The sequence below is a fragment of the Salvelinus alpinus genome, chromosome 22 (genome assembly GCF_045679555.1).
Source record: "Salvelinus alpinus chromosome 22, SLU_Salpinus.1, whole genome shotgun sequence".
Lineage (NCBI taxonomy): Eukaryota > Metazoa > Chordata > Actinopteri > Salmoniformes > Salmonidae > Salvelinus > Salvelinus alpinus.
The window spans coordinates 40,262,343-40,275,661 of record NC_092107.1 but is presented as its reverse complement, the minus strand read 5'-3'; the positions used below and the strand labels follow the sequence as shown (position 1 = coordinate 40,275,661).

General features: G+C 45.3%; 2 protein-coding genes and 1 long non-coding RNA gene across 5 annotated transcripts in view; 1 reads left to right on the top strand and 2 right to left on the bottom strand.

Annotated features, from left to right (window-relative positions):
• The window catches only part of LOC139549524 (metabotropic glutamate receptor 5-like), a 124,470-nt gene extending 122,747 nt beyond the window's left edge, over nucleotides 1-1,723 (bottom strand). The window contains exon 1 of one of the 3 annotated variants that reach the window (XM_071360109.1): nucleotides 1,523-1,723. The gene's annotated coding sequence lies outside the window, so the exon portion shown is untranslated. Of the gene's footprint in view, nucleotides 1-179; nucleotides 639-1,010; nucleotides 1,216-1,522 lie in introns of those variants that run through there. The other 2 variants (XM_071360111.1, XM_071360110.1) reach the window with 2 other exon arrangements.
• Nucleotides 1,724-10,133: 8,410 nt separating this feature from the next.
• Nucleotides 10,134-13,319, bottom strand: part of LOC139549522 (uncharacterized) — an 18,887-nt gene continuing 15,701 nt past the window's right edge. The window contains exon 5 of the long non-coding RNA XR_011669899.1: nucleotides 10,134-10,496. This is a non-coding gene — a long non-coding RNA (uncharacterized lncRNA). The remainder of the gene's footprint in view (nucleotides 10,497-13,319) is intronic.
• The window catches only part of tyr (tyrosinase), a 5,585-nt gene continuing 4,223 nt past the window's right edge, over nucleotides 11,958-13,319 (top strand). The window contains exon 1 of the mRNA XM_071360103.1: nucleotides 11,958-12,999. Within this exon, the coding sequence (XP_071216204.1) occupies nucleotides 12,166-12,999 (834 nt within the window). The 5' untranslated portion in view covers nucleotides 11,958-12,165. The remainder of the gene's footprint in view (nucleotides 13,000-13,319) is intronic.

Genomic DNA, 13,319 nt, shown 5'->3' with positions numbered 1-13,319 from the left:
AAAGACTTAAAGACAGAAGGCTGGCTGCCACACGGAACGATGTTACCGAGGGGAGGTGTGTGTGGGGGGGGGGGGGGGGGAGTAAATAGAGCGGAGGCTATCCGCTGCGTCTCACAGTTGCATCCACAGGCTGAACGCGCCGTTACGTTACATCCAAATGTACACACATAGAGCCTTACCGTGTCAATCTGCGACCTCGTTCATTTCCACGGGATAAAGGCAGAACACGCACCGGCTGCTCGCGACCAAGGCCACAGCTCGAGCTCTTCTCGTCTTCATGTCACGCACAAACTCTGCGGGTGCGATGTCTGCTCACGCATCGCGCGCCAAACCCCTAGTCTAACCCCCTCCTCTCAACCAGTATGTCTCGCGACAGGGCAGGTTACCTGACAGCTCTCTATATCCTCACACCGTGCTGAGGAGTGACTATCATGTCAGTCTGTCTATCTGACACAACTCCACTCAGGGAGAACTGCAGTTGGCGAGCTTGTGTTTTTTGTTTGGGTTATTTCCTGCGGCGCGTGCCGCTTTCAGACCGCAAGGTGACTGCCTCACGTCCTTCGAAACCCCGCTCAGCGCGCGCCCTCCCTTCCAGCGAAGATGTTTGTGAATGAATTCCCGCATCGAACCTGTGACACTAGTCTGAAACACCAAACACACACTGATCACCAGATCCTGTGTGTGTGTGTGTGTGTGTGTGTGTGTGTGTGTGTGTGTGTGTGTGTGTGTGTGTGTGTGTGTGTGTGTGTGTGTGTGTGTGTGTGTGTGTGTGTGTGTGTGTGTGTGTGTGTGTGTGTGTGTGTGTGTGTGTGTGTGTCCTTTCAAACGGATTCCACCCGATGGCCATCCTGAGGCATTGATGGAATGAGCGACTAGGTGCGTTTATCGATCCATGACACTGTCACTAATCTCTCTCGCTCTCTCTCTCTCACACACACAGGCATTAGGCTCAGTAGCACAAACAGCAGTCTGAACCAGGGCGCAACACACAGAGGCGGGCTATTACCTACCTTATAAGCTCTCTAATAGTAGTATCGCCCATCACACAAAGCTTTGAAGGTTGTATTGCAGGCAGTCAAAATATACTTTGGTGCTAAAACGTTCCCGATATCATATATTATTTACAATTAATAGAAACATGAATATCGTCCACGAAAGGACCGTTTTGTGTTATAAACACTGATTCCAGGATGACACAAATAGCGCGGGAATCGAATCAGACCAGCCGGGCTCTGACACAATGGCCGTTAATGCACGGTAAAGCTCGAGTAAACAGCCGTCTGCCCTCTGCTGGCCTGCCCGCCTCTCAACGTGAATACACACATCTAACATGTTCATCATTCGTTTAGAACAAAATAATAAAACTCACCCGTATCAAAGCAAAAGCTTAAAAGTAAATGAAAAATTAATTACTTTGTATTTGTTGCTTTTTACAGATTGACTGTTCTGTTGATAACCTGTTTTTCCTGAATGTAAGCCTAACCCAAAAGTTATATGGGAAAAGCAAATTGAATAGGCCTACCTCAACTAGACCACCGTGCATGTTTTGGAGAAACCCCACACTCCACGTAGTGATCAGAGCATCATGGTCGTGATGAATCCACTTTTTCACTATGGCAACGACGGAACTCCGAGTCTGTTCCTGCGCTCTTTCGCTCGCTCGCTGTCTGTCGCGCTTGCACTGCGCGGCTCCAATATGGGGGCTTCATCGCGGCCACGCTCTGCGCGTCACAGGCCAACCACCGATCTGACACTGTCTCCTCTCTATCTCTCTCTATATATATCCTTCTCTATCTATCTCTCTCTCTGTCTATCACTCTACACTCTGTGTGCTCTCTCTTTTGAATACAGTGTGTAAAGGCTAAGTGTGTTTGTGTTAATGGATGGATAGATGTGCAGATACAGATTCAGGGGGAGTGTTTAGGGGCTTGGCTATAAACAAGGCCAGAATTAAATCGCCAGCCAAATGCAAGAGGGATTAGAAGACACGCACACGCACACACACACGCACACACACGGCAGCGCTGGGTAGGGTGCACCTTTTGCAGGCTCCCTAGACTTTGCTATTTAGTGTGTATTTCTGTGTTAATTCTTTGTTTACTCAAAACATTTGTGCTTGCTAAATTACTATTCTATTTTTATCTCATTATTATTAGTATATCTTTTTTATGCCTTTCTTTACTCATTAATTTATTTTATTGTTGCTGAACTGTTGAGAGGTGAACCCGTCGAGAGGTGAACCCGTCGAGAGGTGAGCCCGTCGAGAGGTGAGCCCGTCGAGAGGTGAACCCGTCGAGAGGTGACGTAGGGGCAACAGAGAGCGTTGTTACCTTCAAGTAGGTTTCAGTTTTGCTTGTGCGTTGTGGATCAAGCATGGTGGATAGGCGTAAGCATCTGCCTCTGGTTGCAAGTTCAAATCCAGCAATAGAAAGTTGTTTTTCAGATGTTTGTTTTAAGCCTATCCCAAAACTTAACCCTAACCTTAAACATTGGGAGTTAATGCATAAACGTAACATTAAATATTTTGAAAATTGACGTTTGCAACAACTTTTCAATTTGACGTTTAAGAAACATGGATGAACGTCTAATTCTGACGAGAGACTGTGAGAGCTAGTTGTTCATTGCACTGTGTACTCCATGTACTGTATATATGACAAATCAACTAACTGTGTACTCCATGTACTGTATATATGACAAATCAACTAACTGTGTACTCCATGTACTGTATATATGACAAATCAACTGACTGTGTACTCCATGTACTGTATATATGACAAATCAACTAACTGTGTACTCCATGTACTGTATATATGACAAATCAACTAACTGTGTACTCCATGTACTGTATATATGACAAATCAACTAACTGTGTACTCCATGTACTGTATATATGACAAATCAACTGACTGTGTACTCCATGTACTGTATATATGACAAATCAACTAACTGTGTACTCCATGTACTGTATATATGACAAATCAACTAACTGTGTACTCCATGTACTGTATATATGACAAATCAACTGACTGTGTACTCCATGTACTGTATATATGACAAATCAACTAACTGTGTACTCCATGTACTGTATATATGACAAATAAACTAACTACGTACTCCATGTACTGTATATAGGACAAATCAACTAACTGTGTACTCCATGTACTGTATATAGGACAAATCAACTAACTTGAACACACCTACATGCTGAACATTCAGAGCTTTAACTGATGCAGTGACCGTCTGACTATAACATTCACGTCTCCCCCACTCCCTCTTCCTCGCTCTCTTTCCCCCTCTCCCCCATCTCTCTCCCCCATCTCTCCCTCTCTCTCCCTCCCCCTCTCTTTTTCTCTCTAATACACACACTCATACTCTGATTCTATTCTCTCACAGCACACACAATTACACACCTCCATTAATAATATGGGCTACACTCTGCCATGCTACACACACACACACACACACACACACACACACACACACACACACACACACACACACACACACACACACACACACACACACACACACACACACACACACACACACACACACACACACACAAAGCCTGTCCTTCCATTGAGAGATAAGAGTGAAATAACTTTCCTTCCGTTCACTGCCACACAGTTCAGCTGGGCCAAATTAAATTACATCCTCTGTGTGAAGGAGAAGAGACCTGGGCTTCATTAACACAGCCTGTGTGTGTGTGTGTGTGTGTGTGTGTGTGTGTGTGTGTGTGTGTGTGTGTGTGTGTGTGTGTGTGTGTGTGTGTGTGTGTGTGTGTGTGTGTGTGTGTGTGTGTGTGTGTGTGTGTGTGTGTGTGTGTGTGTGTGTGTGTGTGTGTGTGTGTGTGTCAAATTTAACCTCCAAACTCCATCATCACTGAGACACAACTGGTCAAAACAGACATATGACTCAGCAGAAAAGTCCTGGGACACTATGAGTGTTCATACACACACACACACACACACACACACACACACACACACACACATACTCACGCACACACACACACACACACATGAATAGCGCAACCTCCATTTAATGTTCGTCTGTGATATGTAAACCCTGAATGGAACTGCTCATCACAGATGTAAACAGAGAATGTTCCAGTGTCACGTCACCATGGCAACCACTGACAGCTGTTGCAAAAGAGATGTAATGACAATCTAACAATGGAACAGCTAATCTGTAATTGGTCTCACAAACGCCAGAGTCAAGCTAACACACACACACACACTGCAGTGTTAAAGATCTCTCCCACCCCAAGACGATATTAACTGAAGACATTATTTGGATCATAATGGTCCATACGCACAGAAAGTCTGCATCCAGGGATTTGTTCCAAAAAAAGAGAGGAGAGGAAAGGAAAGGAAGTTTGGGTCAATGCTTGAACGCTCTGTCAACCATTCTGTGACCCATGGGGTTATATGATATCATATTAATCAGAATGTGATCAATAACTGAATTGATATAAATTAACTTGAATTTTTAACCAATAATATGAGTGAAAGAGGAGGGTGTCTAGATTAGGAGAAATTTGATTGGACGTTTTCATCCATCAAATACCCAATAAAACGTCATCCTGTCTGCTCAATTATTGACATTCATAAAGCAATATCTCAGAGCTGCTATGACAGACACTACACAAACACACACACACACACACACATGTGCACGCACACACACACACACACACACACACACACACACACACACGTGCCCCCACGCACACACACACACACAAACATGCTGTACTCCCACACACAAAAACATTCTCTCTCTCTCTCGCTCGCTCTCTCTCTCTCACACACAAACACACACACACGTAAACACACAAACACACACACGTAAACACACACACGTAAACACACACAAAAAGAGAATGTAACAGTAAGTAAATAAATGATTCAATGGCATATCAAAACAACACTGGGTATCCTCTGTTTCCATAGAGACACCGTTGATTTAATGTCACTACTCAGTGATTTTTCTCTCTTTGTCTAACTAGGACAAATATACGCACGTACACACATACACACAAGTACTGACAAATCTGCGTAGGTGGGGATTTAAATGATGAAACATGTGCTCTCTAGTAAATTGCTCATGTCTATCTAGTCCTACTAACCAGGCCTGGGAATGCAATCAGAGAGACATCATAACAGTCATCTATAAAACACCTCTCTCTCTCACAAAGATGACATAAGTTGGCCCTACACTGAAGGTGTTTTTTTGTCTCTAAGGTTATTATTTACTATAATTTCAACAGGGAAGTCATATTGAGACTTAAAAGTCTATTTTGTAAATGAGCCCTGCACAATACAAAAACGAAACACATCAATAGGCAAGTGTAGATAAATATACACATTAAATACACATTAAGATACAAAACACAGTCAATTAAAACAAACACATTCTTCATTATGAAAATCCTCTGTCAGCTGTCTGGATTGCCCCAGCGACACCAAACAATACAATCGAAAAACATATTTTGGAGATTCTTCCAAACATAGGGTGCAATGAAGTTAAAGGCAAATAAGACTCCAGAGTTAACCAAACCTGTGAACGGGTTTGATAACTTGTTAGAATTTGGGGAGAGTAAACTGATCCTAAATCTGTTCCAAGGGCAACTTCTACCTTTACAGCCAAATCATCCTCAGTCACTCTCTCTAGCGAGAGTAGTCCTGTGGGCCGGCCTGCTCATTAGGCAGGAATAGGCGGCTGCCTCTGGCGTCAGATTGACGAGGGCAGCATTTTCTGAGCTAAACTGACCACGACGCACGTCCAACAACAACACATAAAACAACACATATTTCTACCCAGAATCAATGACAATTTCTGTCAACCAGTGGCTTATGGGCTTTTTAGGTGAGCACTGATGCAGCCCTTTGATAAGCAGTGCCCACTTTGTCAAAGCAGGGGCGCAAAATATGTTGTTTGTCCATTCCCATCGTTGTCTCCAGGGTGCTGTGGAGAGACGCATCTCTTCAGCGCTCCACCAACGTTCCGTCAAAACAATAATCTAACATAAATCTCATAGCAGATATAAGATATGGTAGAAAGAGTATGTGGCCTTTTCTGTAGCCTACAGGCTGGAGATAAAAATGTATGATAACGTAATGAGACACTTACGTCATGCAGGTTTGTCCAATCAAATAGCATAACCTAAACGGCGCTCAATCAAATAAAAAAAGCGCTGTCATGTTAACAAGAAAACATATCCTAAAAACAAGACAGTTGAAAATAAATGGACAATCTGGAATGGACAATCTGGAATGGACAATCTGGAATGGACAATCCGGAATGGACAATCTGGAATGGACAATCTGGAATGGACAATCCGGAATGGACAATCCGGAATGGACAATCTGGAATGGACAATCCGGAATGGACAATCTGGAAAGGACAATCTGGAATGGACAATCCGGAATGGACAATCTGGAATGGACAATCTGGAATGGACAATCTGGAATGGACAATCCGGAATGGACAATCTGGAATGGACAATCCGGAATGGACAATCTGGAATGGACAATCTGGAATGGACAATCCGGAATGGACAATCAGGAATGGACAATCTGGAATGGACAATCTGGAATTGACAATCCGGAATGGACAATCCGGAATGGACAATCCGAAATGGACAATCCGGAATGGACAATCCGGAATGGACAATCCGGAATGGACAATCTGGAATGGACAATCCGGAATGGACAATCCGAAATGGACAATCCGGAATGGACAATCAGGAATGGACAATCTGGAATGGACAATCTGGAATGGACAATCTGGAATGGACAATCCGGAATGGACAATCCGGAATGGACAATCTGGAATGGACAATCAGGAATGGACAATCTGGAATGGACAATCTGGAATGGACAATCCGGAATGGACAATCTGGAATGGACAATCCGGAATGGACAATCTGGAATGGACAATCCGGAATGGACAATCTGGAATGGACAATCTGGAATGGACAATCCGGAATGGACAATCTGGAATGGACAATCTGGAATGGACAATCACAAGTCCAGGAGTTTCACCCCGTTGTCATGATCAGTGGTTTCAAGTTTGTATCTGTCTTCTTTTCTTTTTTTGACAAGCTGATCATAGTGACAAATTAAATACTTCAGCATTTCCCGCTGTGTAAACACATTGCAAATAGGCTCAGGATAACTCCTGATAAAGTTGGGTAGTTGATATTCAGAGCTTAAATCACCAATGCATTGGCAGGTTTTACAAATGGTGGGCCTATCACATGGATGGGAATTCATAACATTCCATTGGCGGTGGACATGGTAGGCTACACCCCAGTAAGCATGAGCCGACGTCTTTTGGACGTCTTTTTTTGGTCTTGTCTGGACGTCGTTTTTTGGTGTTTTACAAACTGTAGGCTTACCACATAGATGGGCATTCATGAAATTCCATTTCAGGCAACACTGTAGGCTACACCCCAGTAAGCACGGACCGACGCCGACGCCTTTTGGACGTCTTTTTTTGGTGCAGTTCCGGACCAGCCTTGATTTCCACATCCACTGATCTATATCATAGATGTCTATGTTTGGTTCAGATTTTCTCCGGTCTGGACCAGCCTTGATTTGGCCCAAACATAGACGTCTATAAGTTACTTATTTTCAACTTTTATTCAGAACAATGCGTTTTAAACATAAGGAAGATACTTTTTCACCTTTCGTTCAATGTCTGGTAAATACTGGTTTTAGACGTCATTTCAACTTCAATTTGCTTTCTGGGACTATTCTAGTTTATTTTGGGAGGCCACATTTTTTGCTTTCGCTTATGGCGCCAGAACGGCAGGGACCGGCCCTGCTGTGGGATATGATCAGGTCATACCTCCACCCAGTGGTGAGTTGGCTGTACAGACACAGCCATCCAGCCAGCCATTATGAGCGGTTATTCTGTTTTAGAGGTTTCCAATTCGCATTTGATGCTTCATTTGTTTCTGGTTTTCTTTAAATCCATTAAACGTCGTCGCACAATTGTCATCGCAGAACCGTAATATGAGAATAGAAAAATGTCTTTATTGTAATTGAACGTGTTGGTTTGTTTCTTAGAAGCCATGCCATAATTGTTGTAACAAATGACCAACATAATGTAATATAATGTAGGTCATGAAAGATGGTGTGACTGATGTGGCATTCCCATGCATAACCATTTCATCTGTTTTGGTGTGACATTTTGCGATGTGAGCAGGCACAGCCCATAGAGACCAATCAGTTGATTATGTATGCTAAATACAATATTATTTCTACAAGGGGTTATATAATCATTATTTCCTTCATATTTCTGTTTGGGAAATTGCCTACCGACTACAACTCAGGCCCAGGTATTCAACAGAGCCAACATCTGATGAGAAATCAAACTGCTATAATTACACTCAATTACTTGATCTTATCTGACCACAGATCTGACTGCAGGCCAGAGACACATATTTCCTCTCCTGGTGTGTGTGTGTGTGTGTGTGTGTGTGTGTGTGTGTGTGTGTGTGTGTGTGTGTGTGTGTGTGTGTGTGTGTGTGTGTGTGTGTGTGTGTGTGTGTGTGTGTGTGTGTGTGTGTGTGTGTGTGTGAGAGAGGGGGGGGGATATTGCTGTTGGAGAGACTCTCAGCTAGAAGAACAGGGGAGCCCCGTGGACACCGTAATCCTGTGACGTTCATGTCCGCGCGCTCGAGTGCGTTTTCGTCCGGATTAGCCGCACCTCGTGCCCCGCTATGGGAGCATGTGAGTGGCTTATGATCTCGAGTTGTGCGCCAGCCTCCCTCAACAACCCCACAGCAGAACATAACCCTTTCACCGGCACATGACAGTATGTCTGGATAATACCCACTCATACAGTACACACCCAGTTCAAAAGGCGTCATTCATTGTTTTGTTGTGCGTAAAGATTCGGTCACACTACAGGCTGTAATGAGGAGGAGGGGTGACTGTCTCTCAGACCCCTCTGATCAATTAGATGGCATTACTAACTTTTGTGTAACATAACTAATTACAGCATCACCATAGAAACAAATAGTCTAAATTGTTAACCAAATGATGCCTACTGTTCGTCTTTGAGTGGGGTTTTACCTATTCGTTCCCAAGAGTAAATGCTCAATCTCATCGTATTCTACTCTATAAGATAGTAATACTGTCACTGCAATCGTTCCTCTCCTTCTTTTGGGCACTGAGCAAATTTCAGGTCTGCTAAACCCAAACTTGAACGTTGTGAAAATTCTGTACTTCTTTTAACAGTAGCCAAGTAGGCTACTGTGGCTATTAGATCATAATGTTGGTCTACTAAAGTGGTCCACCATCAAAAACAATTGAGAAAATGCATTCCGTTCCATTTTAACAAGAGCTGTTCTATCATTCAGCCTACAATAGCAGCCAATGCCTGGTGTTGATGTAGGCCTACATTCCATAAAACTGTTGAAAAAAACATGCAGTACTTGACATTAACCTGTTTACCCACTTGTCCTTCAGACAAGGAGATTACAGAAAATGTTGTTGTGTTGTTTGATGCAAGAAACCACTTTACAAAATAAAATGCATAATTATTCACATACCATTATTACAGAGAATCAGACAAGTTATGCTACCCTGTGCCTATTGGCTAAAGCTTTTTCAAGCCTGTCTCAAAATACAACTCTGATCCTTTAAGACAAAAAAATTTATTTGCCTGACTCTTTTTCAAAGTTGTCTAGAAATATACATGTTTTGTGCTCTTGTAGGAAGCAATCACTCCCTTATTGTTGACAAAAAATGATCTACAGTAAAACTGGGCAAATAACTCACTAAATAGGAAAGGATATGAACTAAATGTGCACATGTGGCTACATGCAGCTCTGGCTTTCAAAACAATCACATCTACTCACCCCCACTCATGCTGTAAACACAGTCCAGTTCACAGTAAATGGCAGAGCCTGCAGCTCTGATTGTTTATGCCGCACTGGTCTGTGTAGAGTACAGGCTGAGTAGTGCATGTCAATGCAATAGAATCCTACATCGATGTGTTCTGCCTACAACAAAATCTCTTTCATATTTTGTTTTGGTTCGGTATGCTGCATTGCAAGTGGCTAATATTGCCTTGATTCAATCACAATTGCCACAGTAAAGGAAACGTTGACAGTGTTAACAGGGAAAACTCTGGACCAGAGGTCACCAACCTTTTCTGAGTCAAGATCACGCTCTGATTTTTTATTAACATGACTTACAAAACGTAAGCCTATGCAACATTAACCAATTATATAGTTACTGGGCTGATAATGTCTTCATCTGATGGTCAGTCTCAGAGGAGGGAGAGAGCAGCAGACTGAGGGTCAGTCTCAGAGGAGGGAGAGAGCAGCAGACTGAGGGTCCGTCTCAGAGGAGGGAGAGAGCAGCAGACTGAGGGTCCGCCTCCCAACATCCCTCCGCTCTCACTGTCCTCCTCATTCATTACTGCTGCAGTGCTTGTTGTAGTCATTCATTACTGCTGCAGTGCTTGTTGTAGCGCTGAGTGGAAATAGGAAGAACACTCATTTTATGGGTTATAAAAGTGTTGAATACAAAGTGTTGACAGTGCTGAGTAAGAACTTAAACATAAACTCACTCATAAAAACAGCAGCTCTTTGCTGTATTCAATGACAGTCTCTCTCTAGTCATGGTTTTAAACGTTTTGAAATCTCACAGTATCAACTTTGCTGTAGCTTTCTTTATGCCTGCTACGTTACTGACGACTCTGTCATCTGAGCAATCTGATTGGCCAGCGGTAGACCTATAGTGCATTTGATTTGCTCTCTGGGCCTCCTGGGAAGAAAAAGTTTGTACCTTCAGACACATGAAATGGTTCAAATGGCAAAAGTTCGCCTACCCGGCACTCGGGGCAGCTGAATCGGGTGCTCCTATCGCCTCAGAAATATAGGAACACAAGGCTCTATCATTGTTGTTTTTTACAGAAATGCTTGGAGATCGACTAGGAATGCCTTGGAGATGGACCAGTCAATCTTGATCGACCGGTTGGTGACCACTGCTCTAGAAAGTTGAGTAAAGTTCAACCTCGTGCTTCTCTCTGTGGGCTGATATTTCTTCTGAGTGGCAGTCCCAGGGGAGCTGCACGGCAGTCTCAGGGGAGCTGCACGGCAGTCCCAGGGGAGCTGCACGGCAGTCCCAGGGGAGCTGCACGGCAGTCCCAGGGGAGCTGCACGGAAGTCTCAGGGTAGCTGCACGTCAGTCTCAGGGGAGCTGCACGGCAGTCTCAGGGGAGCTGCACGGCAGTCTCAGGGGAGCTGCACGGCAGTCTCAGGGGAGCTGCACGGCAGTCCCAGGGGAGCTGCACGGCAGTCTCAGGGGAGCTGCACGGCAGTCCCAGGGGAGCTGCACGGCAGTCCCAGGGGAGCTGCACGGCAGTCTCAGGGGAGCTGCACGGCAATCTCAGGGGAGCTGCACGGCAGTCTCAGGGGAGCTGCACGGCAGTCTCAGGGCTACTGCGCACCAACACACGTGCTCAGTTTAGAGGGAACATTGTGTCACTGTGTCTGTAACATGGTCTAACCGAAGACCTATAAGGTGCCTTGACCATTGAGCACTAATTCATTTCCAAATAGTTTATTCATTATTTATTCTAACAGTAGCCTACAATAGGCTACTCTGTTCCTGTTTTGAACATTCCACTGGGATGGTGTAGATCTTCTCCTGTGTCGTTTTTCCTCTCAAGATAATGTCCTAAAACAGCAGACATTAGCACGATGTTACGGTACAGGAGCTTGTCTGTTCCACACTGTGAGATGGGCTATTATGTGAGAGTTCCTCACAAGTTGGAACCACTCCACTCTCTCACCCCAGATCATGCACACACATTCCAGGCCGGCTTGGCCTGGGGGAAGAGGGTTGTGGTCAGCTGGTCTCGAGACAGAATGAGGCTGGATTCAACAATATTATCCCAAGCATGTGATGGTATGGGGAGGGGAGCAGAGAGGGGAGAGAGAGGGTGTGGGCAAGTGGAAGTTATATTGTGAGTTGACATTACTCTTTCCTTTCCCCGGACACTGCGTTACTGACTTATACCACGTGTGACCTGGCTGGACCTGCTGTGTGACTATAGCCGGCTGCAGTCACCTCTTCACCGTGTGCTTTGGTTAGTCTGGCTGTGTAGTGAGCTCTTGGGTGTGGTAGTTGAACAGTCATGGTTCTTCTGGTTGTGTTGGGTAGCCTGCTCCAGATGCTGTTTCTGCGGTCGTGTGTGGGCCAGTTCCCCCGGCCTTGCGCCAACACGGAGGCGCTGCGTACCAAGCAGTGCTGCCCGGTGTGGGAGGGGGACGGGTCGGCCTGTGGAGCCACGTCGGGCCGAGGGTTCTGTCAGGATGTGACGGTATCAGAGGAGCCCCACGGGCCACAGTACCCACACACTGGGATAGACGACCGAGAACGGTGGCCGCTGGCTTTCTACAACCGCACATGCCAGTGTGCAAGTAACTATGGGGGTTTCGACTGTGGAGAGTGCAGGTTCGGCTACTTCGGCCCCGGGTGTGCCGAGCAGCGGGAGTCCGTGAGGAGGAACTTCCTCTCGCTGTCGGTGGCAGAACAGCAGCGGTTCATCTCCTACCTGAACTTGGCCAAGAACACCGTCACCGCTGACTATGTCATTGTCACAGGAACTCGCGCTGAGATGGGTACAAATGGGGAGAACCCAATGTTTTCCGACGTGAGTGTATACGACCTGTTTGTGTGGATGCACTACTACGTGTCCAGGGACACACTGCTGGGGGGACCAGGAAATGTTTGGCCGGACATAGACTTTGCGCACGAGTCGGCGGCGTTCCTGCCATGGCACCGAGTGTATCTGCTGCACTGGGAGCACGAGATCAGGAAGATGACTGGGGATTTTAACTTCACCATCCCATACTGGGACTGGCGGGATGCAACAGACTGTACGGTGTGCACGGACAACCTGATGGGTGGGCGGAGCCTGCTTAACCACAACCTCATCAGCCCCGGCTCTGTGTTCTCTTCATGGAAGGTAAACAAACACATGCGACACAGGTAGAGTGATGTGAACAGTAGTGTGTGTGTGTGTGTGTGTGTGTGTGTGTGTGTGTGTGTGTGTGTGTGTGTGTGTGTGTGTGTGTGTGTGTGTGTGTGTGTGTGTGTGTGTGTGTGTGTGTGTGTGTGTGTGTGTGTGTGTGTGTGTGTGTGTGTGTGTGTGTGTACCATGTGACATCACTGAATCATGAGCCAAGAGTCTGGAGCTGTTATACACATTGATCACAGTGATGACTACTCCTAACTGGGGCCAAACCCCGGGCCCGGGCCCACCAACTTTACAATATGAGGTCACAT